Genomic DNA, 23354 nt, shown 5'->3' with positions numbered 1-23354 from the left:
TCTAACTTAAATCAAATGACACTGTCTCTCTGTCTATCTATCTATCTCTCTCAACGCCGGAACACACACTACACAGGGCCGCCCTGCAGGTGGCCTTATATAGTGTGGGGCATGTACTAAATCCCCTGAGCCATAATTGGCTAAAGCCTCCTTGGCTTTGGCCAATTACGGCTCTCTGTTCAGACGGCGCTGTGATTGGCCAAGCATGCGGGTCATAGTGCAGTTGGTCGGAAATTCTAAACGTCAAGAACGAGTTGACATACAACACGTACTAGAGAAAAATGAAGTTCAATAGCCAGTGTGGCTCTTCTGCTTGATTCTGAGCATGCGTAGCACTTTGTGCGTCGGAATTGTGTACACACAATCGGAATTTACACGAACGGATTTTGTTGTCAGAAAATTTGAGAACCAGATCTCAAATTTTGTGCGACGGAAATTCCGATGGAAACTGTCCGATGCAGCCTACACACGGTCGGATTTTCCAATAAAAGGCTCCCATCGAACATTTTCCTCAGGAAAATCCGACTGTGTGTACAGGGCATTAGACTGGGATGCCATTAAAGTTCATGTGCATGTAAAGGCAGGTGTCCCAATACTGTTGACAATATAGTGTAGCTTTAATATGCATTAAAAATATTTTCTACTTATAATAATTATTATAATATATTTTTTCTTCTACCCAGTCATAGTGATCTTTTTATTCCTCCTTGGAGTTGCTGCTCTCTTTCTGGTTTACCACTATTTTCACCGATATAAGGGTTCTTATCTTACCAATGAGCCCAAAGCTATAGACGCTCCTAGCGCTCCAAAGTCTTCCTCGGCAAGAAAAGAGCAGCCCCTTCCCCAAATAGAGGAGGAAGGAGGGACAACAGAATAACCCTAGGCTATAGGGGAGCAGCATCCAGGAAGCATCAGCCATCAGTTCAGGATGTCCAGGAACAACTGCCACAGGCACTTTGAGATACTCCTACTTGTTGGTCCAGTGTGGTTTTGTGGATGAACCACAAAATAACAAGAACAATGGACAATATTAGATGTGTCTTCAGCCAGATCAGTGAAGAAAAATCAAGGTCTTTGTGGAGTGAGTATTCCATTCATCTTTAGCTTGATATCTTTTGCAACCAATCCTTCAAACTGCACAAGCAATTGTTAGAATCTGCTTGTTGTACTTGTTGTCTCTATATTTCTAGTAAAAGATTCAAAGATCTTCCATTGTTATCCAGGTTTTAAGGCCACTGTTTTCAACAGAGACTAACCCATCTAATTATATACATTTTTTGCATATGTTGTTAAACTTGTATGCTTTAGCCTGTTCTGGGCCACCTGTCTACAGATGCCTATTTAATGGCAAGTGTGCAGCCAAATCTCAAAGCAGTGACCCCAGGACATGGTATTATGCATCCAAATACTGTGGGGCTGAATAAAAAAAAAATCTGTAGTTTCCTCTCAGTGTGGCTGCCAATAAAATATACTGAGTTAAATTCCTCCGCTGATAGAAACATAAGGATCACTAAAAAACTAAGCTGACTTTTAAAGAGAAGAAACTTTTATGGTTGTATCAGTAAAAGACACTAGTTCTTACTGACACAGCTGTAGTCCATTGAATGGCCACTGTAAAATAAAGCATAGATGGATGGGTATGTTCATATATGAGGACTTAAAACAATGCCATTTCATTTTTTCTAACTCACAAGATTCCAAAGTAACCTTTGGAAAATTCACCCGACATCCAAAGATCTGGAGGTATAGAGTGCTTTTCTGGATGATATTCAACCCCCCCATCCAAGACCTTCCAAAAATGCAAAGAGAAACAAACAAGACCTCCAAAATTCTTAGACTATAGATAGCATATACATATCTTAAAGGACCACTAGTGGATAATGCAGGTTGCTTTATGTACCAATTTCAAGCTTGGATATTTCACATCAAATAATTCAAGCACAATGTGAACTTGGTTTCAGATGGAAGATGTTTGATGAAAGACTACTTACTTGGGGTCACACCAGCCACTTTCTCTTCTTTCATGTGTTCAGTTGCTGTGAGGACATTAGAATATGATATTTGACTTCATGCAGAAATGCAGTGTCAGTAGTATGATGTTGGAACCACATGGATGGCTTAACAGCCAAGGATAAAGCTGGGTATACACTAGATGAATTTAATCTGACATTTTTTGTTGTAAGAGCATTCATTTTTCTAATCATTAGTGGGGTAAAATTGACTAGTTTTCAACTGTTGTGAAGGAGCAGGATGGAAAAAATGTCTCAAATGTATGAATGTTTAACAGTGTATGTGGTCCATACATTCCAGAATTAAATGTTAAGAGCAAATTAAATCTTGAAATACTTTTGAACGGCTCAAATGTTCTCAGAATTCCCATACAAATGTTTACTCAAATTTCTGCTAACATATAACCCCAGCTTAACAGTTAATTGCAGAACAGAAATTGTAATGTAAGGTACACCGGTAACATAGTAGTCATCAATTAATTAAAATTGGAAATTTGTGTCATCATTGCCATGTCCCTTTTATAATTTAGACAAAAAGCAGCCAATTGTTTCATCTTATTAGCAATTAATTGCTAGAGATTTTCACAGCACAATAAATAACTAGTAAAAATTACCTCTGTAGTTCCAACCTTAAAGTAGAAGTAAATCAAGAATGCCATATATGATGTAGCATTAACACAGCAGCTTTTCTTTTTTGTGTTCCCCCTGTAACAACAGCTTATCTGTCGATCCTGGAAGTAGAGCCATTCTTTTTCCACTGTAAAAGGGTGAAAATACTGTTTGCTTTGCAGAGAAACTGCACACAAGTGTTGCCATCCTATGAATAGAGCGATCTTAGATGCACATGTGATTTTAAAAAAGCAGAAAATGACAGATATACTGATAGGATCAACAAGCAATAAAAAGGTTTACTGGGGGGGAAACAAAAACTGCAAACTTTAATGCTGTTGACAGATTGCATGATATATGTTTTTTATTTTTTATTTTACCCATTGTTCTACTTTAAAGTAGTTTCTGCACAGTTATCACTTCTATTGACATAATAATACAATTTTGTCTCAGGCTAAAGTGCCAAAAATGGCCTACTAATTTTTTGGCTTATTTTTCTGACTAAGAAAATAGTGACATTAGGTACTAACAGTTTTACTGAGGAGAATAATAAATTAGATGCAACACCGAAAAAGCTTTATAAGGTGGACTGGTGTGCGTTTCCTGACATTTCTGATTTTCTGTATGGACATTGCCACGGCCTAAATCTCCATATCAGGTGATAGTTGGACAGGGTTGAGTGTTCCACGGCCACTGTGGTTTTCTGTTTGGATGCTGCCACAGCCTAGATCTCGGTATAATTTTCTCTCAATACACTGCCAAAACAATGACATACCTTGAATATGCCACAATTACAACAATGTGGCTTTGTAAATAATAGAATAAATAAGAATGCTTTCACAGTACAGAGTTGTGCAAAAACAAGGGAATCACTTTATATTTAGATGCATCATTGATATATGGCTTGATTGTGGCCTGATCTGAAGCAGCTTACATAAATACAGCCATTTTTTGCAGCAGAAGTAAAAAAATGGTAGCCATTAATGCTGGGTGATACATTTTATAGATAAGCCAGACTAGTCCAAGGTAAAACATACACTGGCTATAATATAGATGGACAGTTGTTAAATTCCCTCACATTTTCTAGTGTTTGCTACAGATCATCTGCACAGTTCTCATTTTTACCTATCATAGAAAAAAAAGATGCTAATATACAATGCAAGAACATCGACCAGCAACCAATCAGAAATGATAGATCACTGCATGATCAAACTAATGATAAAAGAATATTTTTGATTGGCTGCTATGCTATACAACATTGCCCTCTGCAATAATACATTATACATAAGGCTCGAAGAATGAGAAGATCCAAGAAGGGAAGGCCTGGGTAGAGAAGCTGGGCTTTTTTTTTCCAACACAAACCTATCATATTTTATTAGATTTGATGAAAATAACAAAAAAAAGGGTTTGGTAACAGAAAGACTTTCTCATAGGAATACCATAATAGATCTGACACGTGAAATTAAATGTTAATTTGAAATGTTATTTATGTGAACAGCTATCTTAGATTTAAATAAAAACTCCACTGGCCCTTTTCACACTGACGGACGGATGGGTCCGCCTGTCAGTTTTTTTAGGAGGACCCAGTCTGACCATCAATTGCCCTCTATGGAGCGGCAGATGTCAGCAGACATGTGTCCACTGACATCCAATCCGCTAAAACAGACAGCTGGGGATTGGGCCGGTTGATAGTTGGATGAAAATGGATGATAATGGACAGGCAGTCTACCTCTGACAGCCCATAGAGAACAGCAGAGTCTGTGACCGCTCTGCATCAGCAGAGCAGACACGGACCTGTCATCTGCCTGCTCAGCGGGGATCAGTGCCCAGTGTGAAAGGGGCCTAAAAAAAAAAAATCTGTTAAAATGGTTCACAAACCCTTTTGTAATTTAATCCTGTTTCAATTTCAGTCTACTGTCTTTGTAACTTCCTAAAACTGTTAAAAAATTTAAAATAATATGGAGGCATTCTATACACCGGGTACTGAACACCCCCCAAAAAGAATTTGAAACAAAGTTTAAAATCCCTGCAAGGTGCAAATTGTTTTTTCTTAACAAAAGTGGAGTTTGTTAAAATTATATTTGACCAATTACAGTCACAGTGACTGAACAGTGCCTATATGTATGAAGGCAAATCACCAATGTAACAAAATACAATTCTAATTCAGTGGTTTCCAACAAATTGCTGGTAAAGCACATATGGCTTTAAGTGTATTTTTGATGCTGCTCAAGATATCCTTTGAGTAGTCCTTCAAAATCCTAAACAGTTGCATGGCTTTCACTATGTTTTCCTTATTGTTTGAAGTGACACTACAATATAGGCAAGCACAAACTGGTATGACATCCCATGCAGACATTTCAAGATCCACAAACATAAAATACAAACTGGCTTATATAGCGGTGAATTTTATCAACAGTACCTGTCACAGCCAAGCCACCAATGAAGATGTTATTGCCCAGTTTTGGAATTAAGGTCACTGACAAACATCCAACAGTACCTAGGCTGTGATCGGTAATTTCTATTCCTTTTAAAGAGTTACTGAGAACATTCACAAATTCTAAAAATGTACAGCAATTTTCTGATTAAGACAATCACCAAAATTATGAAGGTTAAAAATGTTCATTTAATGGGTTCTATGGTCCACATAAGAGTTTACATCATGGCACAGCTGTGTATTTTACATCAGAATTCTTTCTATAGTCCACAGTAAGCTCTGCCTTCTGTCTTCTTTCTGTGCAATGGGTAGAACATCCTCCTAAAGGTTTATTGTGGGTATTGCTGACATCAACTGAACTATTACTATCACATTACTGATTTGAAGTATGCATATAGCACCTCTCCCTGTCCTATCAGCCAAGAGCCGGGGGGGAATACTGGGAGATGGTTGGGCAGGAGAGTTCTTCAGCGTGCACTTCATCACATACTGAGCCCATAGGGTGCTCTTCGGAAATATTTCTGCAGGAAGTCCTATGTGATAGGGTGAAGAGCCCCCCTCACAGAATTGACAGTTTTGGACAGTGACTATTGACATCACTGGCCATCACAGGGCAAGCCTCTGTTCCAAAAAAACACCTTTAACAAATATTCTCATGATTTATAACACCCCAAATAGACCTGCAGAGAATATAAAACTAAAAGGTAATCATGTTCTATATAACTTTCCACCTTCCCAAATGTCTAGTTTGGTTCCATGTAGTGGACATCAGATTGAATATAAACATGATATGAAAGTCTGGTCTGTTATTTACCATTAGTGTATTCAGATAAAGAATGGACACACATTTTACAGAGTGTTCAGAGTGGTCATAATGACATGGCTATTACTAATATTTGCCAGTAAAAAGTTACAACTTGATTATCATGCAACATAGTCATTTTGGTCAAGCATGTATCTATATCCACAATATGTCCAGTTAGTCTGTCTGACCTATATTCATATTTGTGACTGTTATTGGTGCCTTTACTTATTGATAGATAAAGCAATTTGTATTTTAGATTTAGTGACCCTTCAATGCTTTGCCCTGGTATTTGCCTTGGAAGATCTTTCTCTTTACCCAAACCAATGCATATCTGGTGCTCTTGTTAATTTAATACTTACCTGTCCTAATTCTATTCAATTAACACATTCAAAACTTCATTATTACAACAGTCTCCCTCTATAGAATGTAATATGGTGACACAAACACATATATATATATTTAAAAATGTATGTTAAAAAAAATAAAACTATGTATTTTTACAAACTCATTCTCTTCAACAAGACCTGAAGTTATACAAATAAAGTGATTAGAAAATATGTCTGGTATGTGCAATGATTATGTCAGTTGTCTTTTAAAGTGTTTGTTACCCCAACATTTCATTTTCCTGATATGTGTCTGCTGTGCCATGTACTTTTATGAAAAAATCTTCTGTTCTCTTTGTATTGCTTCCTTTGTGTGAAAGCCCTGGTGTTCCTGCCAGTCCCTCTGCTTTCCTATTAAAAACTGACCACACTAGGCAGGAGAACACAATGTGGTCAGTTCTCTAGCAAAGCAGGGGACTCAGCTTGCTCTTCTCCAATGATCAGACTCCTGACATGACCTCCCTGCACAGCCATTCACTGGGAAGATCAGTGTGCTGTTGCTTCTCCTCCCCCCAGCTATTATGCATCTGAGAACAGAGGGAAAGTGATCACTTATAAAAAAAAAAAGGCGGGGGGGGGAGGTATTTATAAAAATCTATATACAAATGTTTTGTCTTTCATTTCTATTTTAAACTGAATTGGTTGTTTTACAAGGTGATCAATATACAATACACTGTATATACTCAATGGCATGGAAAGACACAAAAATCACTACTACTGACACATATGATGGTGCAACAGAAGGTAGTAAAATCAAGATTGCAAAATGCACCCATGTCCATGTGGGCCTGTGTCAACAGGCTTTTATTCGTTTTAACATGTATTGCGTTCCTATACTAGTCTATAGGAATGCAAAACTGATTTGAAGCATGGCAAATGCATTTCAGAAAGAGGTAATTCACAGGTCAAATGCATCAGTCAATAAAATCTGAATTTTACCAGAAACACCTCAAAGTGATGACATTGACCCAAGCATAAAGCATGTCGATACCAGTCCTTATTTTTATCTTAAAGCTGAACTCCAACTTTAGCAAATCTACTTATTTTTGTTTTTGCTGTCCATCCCAGTCCCATTGACTCAAGTATGTTTCTTTTCTCTTCCCTGTGCTCCCCCATATAAGCAAGCAGAGTTTCCACTGACACCATGCCCAACATCAAACTTCCATACTAAATGACAGCAAGTGTCATCAAGGTATGCCCTACAGGGTGCTGTCAAGGACCCACCTTCTCCAAAGAAGGTAGCACTGATAGGTAGATGCTACCAAAGAAACAACAAAAAACATGATATGCAGTAAAAGGTTTGACAGATTAACTTGACTGTTTCTAGTAACCAGACTGCAAAACCTGTACACATGATGACTTTCATATAACTGCAAAAAAGAATTGAGGATTATTTAAAGTGTGCAACTAGATTTCAATTTATCATAGATTGGTGATAGTTCTAAAGTCACTATAAGCTTAAAAAAACCGATCATCTATAAGTGTGCATTATCTAATGGAAATTAAAAAAAAAACACCAAGCCTTACAAATAAAATGTCTCTGCAATCTGCTATTACTTTACAGCAGTGATCCCCGTGCGGGTAGCTTGGGCCTATGGCTCAGTTTTGCTTGATATTGCTTATGGCAAATATGGGTGTGATATACCTGTATTCTCTAAATAACGGTTAGCCATTAGCTTGAAATCAATTAGAGGCTAGCTAATTAATATGCCATGGTTTTATTGAAACTGGAACTGCAGCCGCTATTACATGAGGAGAACTTAGACTTTATTGGAACAACAGGAACTTGGTTTGACAGCTCACATGATTGGCTGGCAAATATCCTTGTATCAGAAGGACAGGTAAGGTAGAGGGTGTGTCCATGTATCAAAAATTATGTAAGAGTGGTGAAGAGGCGTGACATTGTAAATGAGCCAAGGGCGGAGGTGGAATCCATGTGGGTAGAACTTCAAAGAGAAGAAGTAAGTGGGAAATTAATAGTGGGGGTATGTTACAGGCTCCCCAACCTGAAGGAGGAGAAGGAGCTGGACCGCCTATCACAATTAAATATGGCAGCAAGGCAGGGCAATGTCATCATAATGGGGGGCTTCAAAAATCCTGATATTGACTGGACAGAGGGGACAGCTCAGTCATTAAAGGCCCATCATTTCATGTTTTACAGGACAACTCCATGTCTCAATTGGTAGATTTCCTGACCAGAAAGAATACATTACTAGATCAAATAATTATGAATGATCCAAGTCTGATCTCAGATGTGGCAATATGGGACAACTTGGGATCTAACGATCACAGGACGATCATATTTAGCGTAAATCATAGGAAAAGGAGGCACAAGTGTAGCGCAAGAGCACTAAATTTCAAACGAGCCAACTTTTTTGAACTGTGCTCAATACTACAAGACAACAATTGGGACCAAATCCTAAAAACATTGAACACTGAAGAAAAATGGGAATGCTTTAGGAACATATTAAACAAAGGTATCACAAAGTGCATTCCAATTGGCAATAAATATAGGAGAGTTAAGGACAAGAAGGGGGGAGGTGGGGTAAACAAACCCCAGGATTTTTAAGGTGTTTGTAATATATGGTAGATAGACACTCTACAGGTATCCATAAAAAAAATGTATTACAATTAATACAAAACAACATAACAAGATAAAAATATCCACATTAAGTTCTGTAGGAGACACAACAGGTAATTGGAACAAAAGATACCACTCAACATGTTTCGTTCATTTGAGCTTCCTCAGGAGCATTGGAAATAAGGGACATCATGCAAGTTTTTCAAACATATGTTCTCGTCTAAATGGCCACAGGAGGACAGAGAATTTGTATATCCTTTAAGTGAGTTCAAAATAGAATCAAGAGATCCTCTGCTAGAGGAAAATTTATAATCTGAGTTGTAGAAAAAAATCACAGCCAGCAAGTGATTTAAGAGGAAATCTTGATATTCCCAAAGGTGCAAATGCATGAAGATGCATCTGATGTAATTTGTCAGTCCATATGGCGAGAAGTGGGAGAGAAATACCCTCTCCCTTTGACGAAAGGCTTATGACGTAGATTATAAATTGCCTTTAAAACCAGCAGTGAGGAATTTTCCTCTAGCAGAGGATCTCTTGATTCTATTTTGAACCCACTTAAAGGATATGCAAATTCTCTGTCCTCCTGTGGCCATTTAGACGAGAACATATGGTTGAAAAACTTGCATGATGTCCCTTATTTCCAATGTTCTCCATGAGTGATGCTACTATTTCAAGTCAAACCATATCTGATTTTTGGCAACTTGGCATACCATACATTGTACCAAAACTCCTCAGGAAGCTCAAATGAGCGAAACATGTTGAGTGGTATCTATTGAGTGGTATCTTTTGTTCCAATTACTTGTTCTGTCTCCTACAGAACTTGATGTGGATATTTTTATCTTGTTATGTTGTTTTGTATTAATTGTAATAATAATTTTTTTTTTATAGATACCTGTAGAGTGTCTATCTACCATATATTACAAACACCTTAAAAGTCCCGGGGTTTGTTTACCTCACCTTCCCCCTTCTTGTCCTCAATTACAAGGGATGTGGTGTTTAGTTTGATGTTCCTGTCCTCATAATTGTTTTTGATAGAAGAGTTAAGATTAACCACTTCAGCCCCCAGAAGATTTGGCTGCTGAATGACCGGGCCATTGTTTGCGATTCGGCACTGCATCGCTTTAACTGACAATTGCACAGTCGTGCGATGCTGCACCCAAACAAAATTGACGTCCTTTTGTTCCCACAAATAGAGCTTTCTTTTGGTGGTATTGGATCGTCACTGCAGTTTTTATTTTTTGCGCTATAAACAAAAAAAGTGCGACAATTTTGAAAAAAACAATATTTTGTACTTTTTGCTAATAAATAGCCCCAATTTTTTTTTTTATTTCATTTTTTCCTCAGTTTAGACCGATATGTATTCTTCTACATATTTTTGGTAATAAAAATCGCAAAAAGCGTATATTGATTAGTTTGCGCAAAAGTTATAGCGTCTACAAAATAGGCCATAGATTTATGGCATTTTTATTATGTTTTTTAGCTGTCCAAAATTTTTTCCCTCTTATCCCCTTCTGATATTAATCTCCCTCTCATCAATTTTGTTTGGGTACAATGTTGCCCGACTGCGCAATTGTCAGTTAAAGCGACACAATGCCAAATCGCAAAAAATCGCCTGCTCATTGAGCAGCCAATACTTCTGGGGCTGAAGTGGTGAAATAATATAAAGCAGAGGGGTCATTGTCAGCATTCCAACACTATAGGGAATGCAAGAAGAAGTGTAAGAACTAAATCAGGGCAGCTAAAAAAAAAAAAAAAAAAAAAAAAAAAGACTACGAGAGACACATAGCAAAGGAGAGTAAAAAAAATCCCAATACATTTTTTTGAAATATTAACAGTAAAAAGGCAAGATCAGAGTACATTGCCAACATAAAAGACAATGATGGGAAGATGGTTACAGATGAGAAAGAGAAGTACTAAGTGCTTTCTTCTCAGTTTTTACACAGGAAAAGGAGGGGACCATGACAGTATTGTTGGTGACACATCACAGGGTGTGCCCTTGTGGCTAACAGAGGCAGGAGTCAAGAAAAGGCTAGATAAGCTTAACACAAATAAAGAACTCAGTCAGGTTATAGCTAGACCATTGTTCCTAATATCTTTGTGGACAGCATACTGACAGGAATGGTACCAGCTGATTGGAGCTGATTGGAAAAAAGCCAATATTCAAAAAAGGGCAGAGGCACATTCCTGGAAACTACAGGCCAGTCAGCCTAACATCAATAGTATGTAAATTATTGGAGGGGATGATAAGGGACTATATCCAAGAATTTACTGAAGAAAAGTATCATTAGTAGTAATCAGCATGGGTTTACGAAAGGTTGTTCCTGCCCGACCAATCTGTTAACATTCTACGAGGAAGTGAGCTGCCATCTCGATAGGGGGAAGCCTGTGGATGTGGTATATCTGGATTTTGCAAAATCATTCGACAAAGTTCCCCATAAATGCTTAATCTACAAGCTGAGGTCTGCAGGCATGGACAATAAGGTCCGTTCTTGGATAGAAAACTGGTTACAGGGGCGTGTCCAAAGGGTGGTAATAAATAACGTGTACTCAGACTGGTCTGGAGTGGTAAGTGGGGTACCCCAAGGCTCTGTCTTGGGACCAATTCTGTTTAATTTATTCATAAATGATATAGAGCATGGGATAAATAGCTCAATCTCAGTTTCTGCGGCTGACACAAAAATAAGCAGGGCAATAACTTTAGGATATAGAAATTTTACAGAAAGACCTGAACAAAATAATGGGGTGGGCAAATACATGGCAAATGAGGTTTAATGTGGAGAAATGTAAGGTCATGCGCTTGGGGGCTAAAAACAAACACAAACTACTCACTAGGGGAAGAACCTCTGGGGGAATCAAGGTTGGAGAAAGATCTTGGGATCCTAGTAGATGACAGGTTGAGCAATAGCATTCAATGTCAAGTTGCAGCTACCAAAGCCGGCAGAATTTTAGCATGCATAAAAAAAGGGATATACTCCACAGATAAAACTATAATCCTGCCACATTATATAACTGATTAGGCCACATCTGGAGTATTCCGTTCAGTTCTGGTCTCCAGTCCTAAGAAGGGATGTGCTGGAGCTGGAGGGAGTCCAAAGAAGGGCAAAAAAATTAATAAGGGGACTGGAGTACCTCAATTACGACGAACGACCACAAGCACTAAAGTTATTCTCGCTGGAGAAGCGACGCTTAAGAGGGGACATGATAGCGATTTACAAATACCTCAATAGTGATCCCAGTGTAGGGAAAACAAAAAACAATTCACTCTCAGGAAGTGTAACAGGACACAGGGCCACACAGTGAGATTGGAGGAGAAGCGGTTTAACCTTAAACTTAAAGGGGGTTTTTCACTGTCAGGGCAATAAGGATGTGGAACTCTCTTCCACAATTAGTGGTGGCATCTGGGAGAATGGATATTTTTAAAAGACTCTTGGATGTGAATCTTACCCCGCCATATAGCAAAATGACGGAGGTAAAGTGGTTGTGTCCAATCACAGCTGATCATGATGTAAACAGCAAGAGCCGTTAATCTGTCAGACACGAGTAGAGGAGAGCCAATCGGCTGTTTATTGTTTATCAGCACAGCCCCCCCGCGGATGCCCACCCAGGACCACCAGGGATGGCCACTACTGATGACCACCAGGTGGCCATGGGTGGCAATGTGTGCCCACACATGATGCCAATCAGTGCCCACCACAATACCTGCCAGTGCCTCCTAATCAGTGATGCTCATCAGCGCCATCAATCAGTGCCACTCATCAGTGTCCATCAGTGCCCACCTATTAGTGCCCATTAGTGCCACCCATAAGTACCCATCAGTGCAGCCTTTCAGTGCCCATCTGTACCGCCTATCACTGCCCATCATTGTCACATATCAGTGCCCATCAGTGCCACCTCAGCCACGCTCATCAGTGCCACCTTATCAGTGCCCGTCAGTACAGCCTCATCAGTGCCCATCAGTGAAGGAGAAAACTTACTAAATTACAAAATTCTATAATGAAAACAAAGAAAAACTTATTTTTTTCAAAATTTTCGTTTTTTATTTTTTTTTATTTGTTTAGCAAAAAATAAAAACTGCAGAGGTGATCAAATACCACCAAAATAAAGCTCTATTTGTGGGAACAAAATGATAAAAATGTTGTTTGGGTACAGTGTAGCATGACCACGCAATTGTCATTTAAACAGTGACAGTGCTGAAAGCTGAAAATTGGCTTGGGCAGGAAGGGGGGAAAGTGCCCTGTATTGGACTGGTTAAAGACCACAAAATACAGGGATATGGGAAATAATTATAGACACGGGCGTACACCTACAGAGGTTGAACTGGATGGACTATTGTCTTTATTCAACCTTACCTACTATGAAAGTGTCACTAAAAGCAATTTTTTATTTTGGATAGCGCAAGGGAAGGTTTTTTTTTGCCATCTTTGGCCCATTGTGCAGATTTTCCTTCACTTCCTGCCCCATAGTCAAAACAGGAAGTGAGAGGAAATCCAATCAAAGTGATGGAATCCTGGGGTGTCACCAGTACTAATGTGCCCATTGGAAGATTTCCCCTCTATTCCTGTTCCGGTCAACCCAAAATTTGGGATTTCTTTAACTTACAAACTTTCACTTTCGATGACAGCGGTCAAACAGGACAAAAAGAAAGGCTGGCAGGACGCCAAAAAAGTCCTGCAAGCTGCATCTTTGAGGTGCTGTAGGAGAAGTGTATACACCGCTCCTACAGCGCCCCTGCCCATTGAAATCAATGGGCAGCACCGCTGAAGTGCCGGCAATGCGCCACAGCAGTGGCACTTTGCGGGCGCTTTCTAACCCTTTTTCGGCCGTTAGTGGGGGTCAAAAGTGCCCCGCTAGCAGCCGAAAAGGCCCGCAAAAACGTCGGTAAAGCACCACTAAAAATAGCAGCACTTTACCGTCAACACCCCCAACGCCCCAGTGTGAAATAGTATGCCTAATAGTTTTAATTTTCATCCCACCAATTATCTTGGAGCACCGTAATGTGCAAAATTTTTTAAATGGACTATATTTTCTGAAAGCCTAATAGAGTCAGCTAATGAGTCACCTAATAGAGTCAGCTAATGCTGAACAGGACTGAGTCCACTATAGTTTCACAGGACTTATTCATCACCCAGTGTCCATATCACTATTTGTAATGCCCTCATGAAGGGGGAGCTCTATGGCACCCAAAATGTATTGGCACATTGATTCAATAAGTTGGAATAAATAATAATAAAGATTGGAATAAATCCCACTCTAAAAACTCCTTTGTGTGGCGCTTCAATTTTTTAAATCTAAACATTGAATTAATTTCCAAAGGTTTCTGTGACAATTCCTTGGCATATGGAAGCAACCCACATACCATTTGGTTGCTCCAGTTTCTCACCACTAGTAATAGTTCTGACAAAATAAAATCTTAGCACGGAAGCTCTGTTCACCTGAAGTTCCAGCGCCAGTAATTCACCACTCAAGGTATATTTTCTAAAAGGATCTGAATCTACCTGCAGTTGGTGTTTCCTGCTTTCCACTACCTCTTATGTACATACAAGAGCATGAGAAACAAGTTATACAGCACACATGATACAATTTAATCCAGAAGCTCTGGGAAAAGTAGCTTGATCTGGTAGCAAGAGATAATGCACACAAAAAAAGTGTAAACTGAGTGGATTTTCTCATGAATGCATGGAAACAACGTTGGCATCAAAAGTTAAAACCTGGTGCTAACTAAAGCTGAACTTTACACAGACCTACACAGCTCTGCCACAGTCCTGCCTGGCAGTGGAGGGGATCCAATCGTTCTGTTACAGTTTTATTATCACTTACAGGTTCCCTCCCCACCATGTGACTGGACCGTAAAAGGAGAAGCATCACAAAGATCATCTCTTCTCTCTGTCACTCTCTTCCTACCAATATTCATCTTGCACTGTAACATGCCAGACTAGCTTCATGTGGTGCTTCTTCCCTCCCACTGTGCTCTGCTGTACAGGGATTGCAAGAGACTGATACCAAGTCAAATTCAGGTACTCACAGTGCGTGCTGTTAAAAAATAAATTTAAAGCCCAACTCCAGGCAGAAAAAAAATAACAAGGGTTAATGGCTCATTTTATCTAGGTAAGAGGAAAAAACAGTTTTCCTTACCTGATTCTCCACTCCCCTGGCAAGTGGAGCTCCTTTGTGACCCAGTTAGATGATCCACTTGGACTGTCCCTCTGTGTCCTCAAGTCCAGACAAGGGCTATTGGCCCTGCTCTGTTCTTGAGGGTGTCAGCACCCTAGAGCGGTAGGAGCATGGGGGTGCAGAAGCTGGAGGAGCAGAGGATCAGGTAAGCAAGTCTTCTTTTATTGTTCCAGTCATAAACAAGTAATTTATCCTTGTAGTGATGGCACAGCCCCACTGCTAAGGATCATTTTTTATTTGCCCGGAGTTGGGCTGCATGATGTGTTTATATTTGAATGGAGTTCATCCTTAAAATGAATGTAAACTCAATTCATGAAATTTGAACTGGGCACATTTATCTGTAGTGTTTACTCATCTCTCTCCAAAGCACTAAGTCCCGTGTCTTTCTGCTGCTTTGTTCCTCTGTTATCAGCATGATAACTTCTGACAAGTTCTCCGACACGGGAGATAAAAGCAGCTGAAAATTTGTGTTGGGGAGGTTGCTATAAATAGATTAGTAGAGAACTGATCTATTCACAGCACATCTCTGCATGTTTCTTTCTTCCTCTACCTGTGTGGGGTTGGGGGGGGGGTGCCTTTCCTCCAATCAGCAGTCACACAGTGTATGCCCAGACTCCCCTCCCAATGCTGAAAGAGGAAGTAAAAATTCTACCACAATGTTCACTTTCTAAAGAATACAGAAAGCTGAAGACAGCAGATAAGCAGATATACATGTAAAACTTATGTAGGGAGATTTGTTTCATCTCTGTGTATCATCTGAGGCTTTTCACTTCACTGGGTATATGTGAGGGTTTACATCCACTTTAAGACCCAAAGTAAACTTTGATTAAGACACGCACACTAGAAAAACCCAATCCTTTTTTGGGGCTCAATCAGGGTGATCTTGGCAGAATGACAACCAGATAACCAGTGAGTATGAATTTACCTTTACAGAACATTCAATTGCTGGTCAAGGCCTTTCTGTTTATTGACAAAAAGAAAAAGCAACACCAAGCTTTTAGGCACAGGCAATATGTCCAAGAGCCACTATGTTTATTTTATTACCACATGGCAGTCACACATGTACATAACGATACACCTTCATGTAACATCTAAAATTTCTAGACTTTTAAAAAGACTTACACAATACTTATTTCCATAGACTTTTGTAATGCGCATAAATTGTTAAATATAACATACTGCTTTGCGTACCATAACTGTAAGACATTACCATGCATATTAATAGCGCAAGCATGAAGATATATTTATTTATATTTATATGCAATCTTTTTTTTTTCTATGCACACCATATAACATTTCTTTAAATACATACAACCCATAATATTTAATAAATCCAATGGCCACAACTGAGAAGAGCAATTCCATTTTTATTTAGAATTTTATTCTAGCTATCTCTAACTTGAAATTTCTAGGACCCTATGTGATTATTTTACATCTGTAACAACAATGTATTCCTATGTAATGCATGGGATAAACACTGTACTCTGCATCCTGTCTTAAAAAAGATATTAATTGGGCAAAGAGGGAAAGTGCTGCAACCATAACAACCCTGCCTCTCCACTTCGTCCAATCAAAGAATGCTTTGCATTTATTCAGAAAATGCAAAGCATTCTCTGAATGGTGTCCATGCTGAGCAGCCCACCTCCTGTGTTCAGATTGCATCAGGCTAGTCAATCAGCACAGGACCCAGAAGCAAGTGGAGATCACTGGTGTAACAGTGTCTACTTCAATGATTTTCACCTTCCAAGGTCATGGGCTGGGTATGGTATATACATAGTTACATTGGTCCAAGCTGTAAAAATGCAACTACAGTATCTCAAAGTGAGTACACCCCTCACATTTTTGTAAATATTTTATTATATCTTTTCATGTGACAACACTGAATAAATGACACTTTGCTACAATGTAAAGTAGTGAGCGTACAGCTTGTATAACAGTGTAAATTTGCTGTCCCGCCAAAATAAATCAACAAACAGCCATTAATGTCTACCGCTGGCAACAAAAGTGAGTACACCCCTAAGTGAAAATGTCTAAATTGGGCGCAATTAGCCATTTACGCTCTCCGTGTCATTTGACTCCTTAGTGTTACAAGATCTCAGGTGTGAATGGGGAGCAGGTGTGTTAAATTTGGTGTTATCGCTCTCACTCTCTCATACTGGTCACTGGAAGTTCAACATGGCACCTCATGGCAAAGAACTCTCTGAGTATCTGAAAAAAAGAATTGTTGCTCTACATAAAGATGACCCAGGCTATAAGAAGATTGCCAAGACCCTGAAACTGAGCTGCAGCAAGGTGGCCAAAATCATACAGTGGTTTAACAGGACAGGTTCAACTCAGAACAGGCCTCGCCATGGTCCACCAAAGAAGTTGAGTGCACATGTTCAGCATCATATCCAGAGATTGTCTTTGGGAATTAGGGGTATGAGTGCTTCCAGAATTGCTGCAGAGGTTGAAGGGGCGGGGGTTCAGTCTGTCAGTGCTCAGACCACATGGCGCGCACTGCATCAAATTGGTCTGTGTGGCTGTCATCCCAGAAGGAAGCCTCTTCTAAAGATGATGCACAAGAAAGCCTGCAAACAGTTTGCTAAAGAGAAGCAGACTAAGGACATGGATTACTGGAACCATGTCCTGTGGCCTGATGAGACCAAGATAAACTTATTTGGTTCAGATGGTGTCAAGCGTGTGTGGCAGCAACCAGGTGAGGAGCACAAAAACAAGTGTGTCTTGCCTACAGTCAAGCATGGTGGTGGGAGTGTCATGGTCTGGGGCTGCATGAGTAATGCCTGCACTAAGGAGCTACAGTTAATTGAGAGAACAATGAATGCCAACATGTACTGTGACATACTGTCTAAAGCAGAGCATGATTCCCTCCCTTTGGAGACTGGGCTGCAGGGCAGTATTCCAACATGATAACAACCCCAAACACACCTCCAAGACAACCACTGTCTTGCTAAAGAAGCTAAAGGGGAAAGGTGATGGACTGGCCAAACATGTCTCCAGACCTAAACCCTGTTGAGCATCTGTGGGGCATCCTCAAACAGAATGTGGAGGAGCACAAGGTCTCCAACATCCACCAGCTCCTTGATGTCGTCATGGAGGAGTGGAAGAGGACTCCAGTGGCAACCTGTGAAGCTCTGGTGAACTCCATGCCCAAGAGGGTTAAGGCAGTGCTTGAAAATAATGGTGGCCACAAAAAATATTGACACTTTGGGCCCAATTTGGACAATTTCACTTAGGGGTGTACTCACTTTTGTTGCCAGCGGTTTAGACATTAATGGCTGTGTGTTGAGTTATTTTGAGGGGACAGAAAATTTACACTGTCATACAAGCTGTACACTCACCACTTTACACTGTAGCAAAGTGCCATTTCTTCAGTGTTGTCACATGAAAAGATATAATAAAATATTTACAAAAATGTGAGGGGTGTACTCACTTTTGTGAGATACTGTATATAAAAATATACAATGCCTGGAATTATTCTTAAAAAGTGTCAGTTCATTGCATAATCTTAATGTGACCAATGGAATAAAACATTGTTCTGTATGACTAAATTAGTGCAATCTGTCAGTTTGGATAAGCCTGGTTTTGTGTTGATCCAATATGTGTCAAAAACTATCACTTGTATATGTTAAGAATATATAGCTTATTGGGGACACAAGATACATTTCACAGCAGGGATCCATTTGTATTGTTTTATGAAATGTTAAAGCTTTTCCTCTCCATAACATGTTATATAGCTAAAAGAGATAATAACAGACCAGTAATGCCTATTTAGGCTCGGTTCAGACCTAAGCGGTTTTGGTGCTCTTTGCAGAAATGCACTACAGTTCATTTAACATGGTTTCCTAAGGGACACGTTCACATCTATTCTTTTTTCAGCCACTGCGTTTTTGGAAAGGGTCAGGGACTTTTTTCAACGCAAAACTGCTTTTTTTGGTTCAATAGACTTGAATGGAAAAGCATGTAGTGTGTTTTTGCTACGATTTTACTCTAATTTGTGTTTTTTAATCAGCCTAACAAAAAATGCAAAACACATCAAAACCATGTGTGCAAAAATGCAAAACACACAGCAAAAACGGATCAAAAGCAAACCGCATAGGTGTGAACCAAGCCTAATTGATGGTTTGTGAAAATAATAGCATTAGGATTGGTGAGTTGTTTCTGCAAGGGGAGCCACAGTTATGGTAGGTGATGGCATAAAAATTGTATCTTGACATAAGTAGCATTTTACTCTTTAATCACTAAAAGGGTTTAAAACATCTATCCTGTGAATTCAGTGCAGTTGTTTTACTAAAGGCGTCCCATCTTTTTTGGAATTGGGGTTGTATAATCAAATAGATATACAGATAGATAGATAGATAGATAGATATTGTATTTGATTATACAACCCCAATTCCAAAAAAGATGGGACACTATGTAAAATCTACAGAAATAAATAAATATAGATATAGATATATATATAGAGAGAGAGAGAGAGATTATATACAGCCCTCAAAAATTCCACTTGCCTGCTCGCATTTTGCGAGTGGATTTTGAGGGCTGGCGAGTGTGTGCTGCCTGGGAGCAGGGGATGGATGATGATGCGTGGATGGTATGGGAGACATTCTCCCAGCGATTGTAGGGGAAGAGAGAGGAGAGCCGCCACCGCCGCCTGGTTGATTTGAGTGTGGGGAACATAACAGCTTTCATTTCAATAGCTGCGTGTTTCCCGCCGTGCGCCGTCATATACAGCCCCTCCCCCTTGTCCAGGGAACTTTGATAAGACAGATCACCCATCCCAGGATTGGACGGGTGATCTGTCTATCAAAGTGCCCGGACAAGGGTGAGGGGCTGTATATTACGGTGCATGGCGGGGAACACACAGCTACAGGGGGTCCCCTAGTTACAAACATCCGACTTACAAACGACTCCTACTTACAAACGGAGGCAGACAACAGGAAGTGAGAGGAAATCTACCCCTAGGAAGGGAAATTCTCTCCTGTAAGAACTATTTTGGGGAAAAGGTACCTCCACTGATGCTTTATCACCAAGGCTTGTTTCCACAACAACCCAAAATTTTCAAAATCCAATTGTCATTGGGACAGAAAGTGAGGTGAAATCTTCTGAACAGGGACACACACAGCAAAACAAACATTACAGGGGTGTTAACCCTTCCCTATGCTATCCAAAAAGCTTAAAAATAGTTTTTTTGGCTGGAGCTACACTTAAAAAATGTACCTGTTCCGACTTACAAACAGATTCGACTTGAGAACAAACCTATAGTCCCTAACTTGTTTGTAACCCGGGGACCCCCTGTATTGAAATGAAAGCTGTTATGTTCCCCGCGCTCTAATCAACCAGGCGGCGCCACTCCTCTCTCTTCCCCTGCACAGTTAAGTTACACGGGGAACACAGTCTGCACTAGGGGGGGCACAGGCTGCACTGGGGGGGCACAGGCTGCACTGGGGGGACACAGTCTGCACTGGGGGGGACACAGTCTGCACTGGGGGGACACAGTCTGCACTGGGGGGGACACAGTCTGCACTGGGGGGGACACAGTCTGCCCTTGGGAGGGACACAGGCTGCACTGGGGGGACACAGGCTGCACTGGGAAGGACACAGGCTGCATTGGGAAGGACACAGGCTGCACGGGGGCACAGACTGCACTGGGGGGGACGCAGACTGCACTGGGGGGACGCAGACTGCACTGGGGGGGACGCAGGTGCACTGGGGGGGACGCAGACTGCACTGGGGGATGCAGGCTGCACTGAGGGGGACACAGACTGTACTGGGGGGACGCAGGCTGCACTGAGGGGGACACAGGCTGCACTGGGGGACACAGACTGCACTGGGGGGACACAGACTGCACTGGGGGACGCAGGCTGCACTGGGGGGGACGCAGGCTGCACTGGGGGGGACGCAGGCTGCACTGGGGGGGACGCAGGCTGCACTGGGGGGGACGCAGGCTGTACTGGGGGGACGCAGGCTGCACTGAGGGGGACACAGACTGTACTGGGGGGATGCAGGCTGCACTGGTGGAGACACAGGCTGCACTGGGGGGACACAGGCAGCATTTGGGGACACAGGCTGCATTGGGGGGACACAGGCTGCACTGGGGGACCGCAGGCTGCGCTAAGCGGACACAGGCATTGGTGGACACGGGTAGGCAGCATTGGTGGACATGGATAAAGTTGTTGTTAATATTTATTTTTATAACTTAATTCTGCATAAAACATGTAAGTGCAATTTCATGAGATAATTTATGAGGGCATGATTAGGGGTGGGGCAGGGTAGGGGTTGGGCGGGGCAACTGGTGGCAAGTAACCTTTGAGGCCTGGCTAGTAGCTCAGGACTTGACATATATATAAAAAATCCCAAGGATAGCCATGGCACTCTATCTTTGAGAAAAATGCCCAGGTGCTCACCCACAAAGAGATCCATGCAAATCCAAAATTAGTATAGAAGCACTCACAGGTCTTGCAGAGGAGTTAGATCAAAACAGCAGCATTTTAATTATTGAAAAATGTATTTAAAAAATGCTGCTGTTTTGATCTACCTCCTCTGAAAGATCTGTGAGTGCTTCTATACTAAGCTTGGATTTGCATGGCTCTCTTTGTGGGTGAGCACCTGGGCATTCCTGACAAAGCCACGTGGGTAGGTGGTGTAACCCTTGGAGGGGGAGCCAATTGATGTCATTTTCGGTCTGGAGCCTGATGCAGGAAGCAGATCATCTGTATGTGTGTGTCACACTCAAGGGATCAGGCTCGAAGACCAGTTGTTATAGCAGTTGCAGGATTACCATGACCAGCAGGATAGGTACACAGGCAGTCACCCTGGCAGATGACACAGGCTCACCTGAGGTGTAAAGTCTAAGTAATAACCGGTGTTCACCAGAGCTCCTGATGGTGGAGATGGATTTTGCTGCGTTAGTACCAGGTCGCGGTCCTCAGGATCGCCCCACCAGGAGGTGAGCAAGCCGGGGTCTAGTAGCGGATAAGTAGGTAAGGTCAGTAAACAAGCCAAAAGTTGCAGGTTGGTGTCAAGCAGAAGCGTAGTCAAGGAACAAGCCAAGGGTCAATAACGAGTGGTAGCAAATATGGACAGCAGCAGGGAAGACAGGAGCAAGATACTGGCTGGAGATAGCACAATATTCTAGCAAACAGGAAGTGCAGAGACATTGCTTAGATCAGGAAGTTCATGGGAGGAGCAAAGAGTTCAAGGTTCAGCAGAAATCAAGATACAAGACAGGGTTGTCCAAAGGATCCGACAAGGCACTGTCCAGCATCTCAGGTAGCTCAGTGAGAAGATTCACTGCCAGACACAGCCAAGGTCCCAGGTTCAAGTTCAGGTCCTGACAGTTCTCCCCTCCTCCCAGGACAGCTTGGGGCCTAGTTTGTGAGGGAACCTCTGGTGGAATTCTCTTCTGGCCCATATCCTTCCCACTGAACCAAATATTATAATCTGTTCCTAAAGATCCTGGAATCAAGAATTTTCTTCACCCTGTACCTCAACAGGTAAAGGGAGTGGAAGAATTCTTCCAGAAAAAGCATTTTCGTGAAATGGTTTGAGTAGTGATATGTGAAACACAGGGTAAATCCTCATACTGTCGGGAAGTTTTAGGTGAAAGGCGACTGGGTTGATCTGAGCTGAAAGATCTGGAAAGGTCCCACAAACGTTTGTCCTAACTTTGCAGATGGAACTTGAACCTTCAAATTTTTAGTAGATAACCAACCTTGGTCACCCACATGAAAGGTAGGAAGTGCTCTGCAATGTCCATTTGCAGCCTTCTTGTAACTTTCCTGAGCTTCCCTCAAAGTCTAGATCAATTTCTCCTGAATCTCCTGTAAAGCAGTTAATCTGTTGGTAACAGCAGGCATTGGGGTTAAATAGGGAAATCAGGGATAAAAGCTGGATGATGCCCCGTATTTAGGGAAAAAGGGGTCTGAGAGGTGGAGCTATGTTTAGAATTGTAATAAGCAAACTCCGGTGTAGGAAGATAGTTATCTTCAGGATGACCGGGTGGACTAACAAAACATCAAAGGTACTGCTCTAACAATTGATCGGTCTCACCATTAGACTGGGGATGAAAAGCAGAAGACGGATTAATTGTTACTCCTAAACCTGAGCAAAAGATTTTCCAAAAATTTGAAGTGAACTGTACTCCTGTACATCCCTGGTGAGTGTTGGCTCCACCCACCTCCTCCCTCCATCTTGTCCACCTTGCAGGCTGCAGAGCGGCGTGGATACAAGAAGTAGAAGGCTGCGGACACTGACAGTGAAATTACTGGACCCAACCAACTGGACCTATTGCTCCTGCATGGGAGCCCCTCCCCCCACCAGAGCACCAAATTAATTGACTAAAAGGTCGTATACTGTGGATAAG

General features: G+C 41.2%; 1 protein-coding gene across 2 annotated transcripts in view; it reads left to right on the top strand.

Annotated features, from left to right (window-relative positions):
- The window catches only part of CNTNAP1 (contactin associated protein 1), a 668106-nt gene extending 661692 nt beyond the window's left edge, over positions 1-6414 (top strand). For both annotated transcript variants that reach the window (XM_073608280.1, XM_073608279.1), the window contains one exon: positions 684-6414. In XM_073608280.1, coding sequence (XP_073464381.1) covers positions 684-877 — 194 coding nt within the window. In that variant the 3' untranslated portion in view covers positions 878-6414. The remainder of the gene's footprint in view (positions 1-683) is intronic.
- Positions 6415-23354: the final 16940 nt, after the last annotated feature.

Source organism: Aquarana catesbeiana, linkage group LG12 (assembly GCF_042186555.1).
Source record: "Aquarana catesbeiana isolate 2022-GZ linkage group LG12, ASM4218655v1, whole genome shotgun sequence".
Lineage (NCBI taxonomy): Eukaryota > Metazoa > Chordata > Amphibia > Anura > Ranidae > Aquarana > Aquarana catesbeiana.
This window is presented reverse-complemented; position numbering and strand designations above follow the sequence as displayed.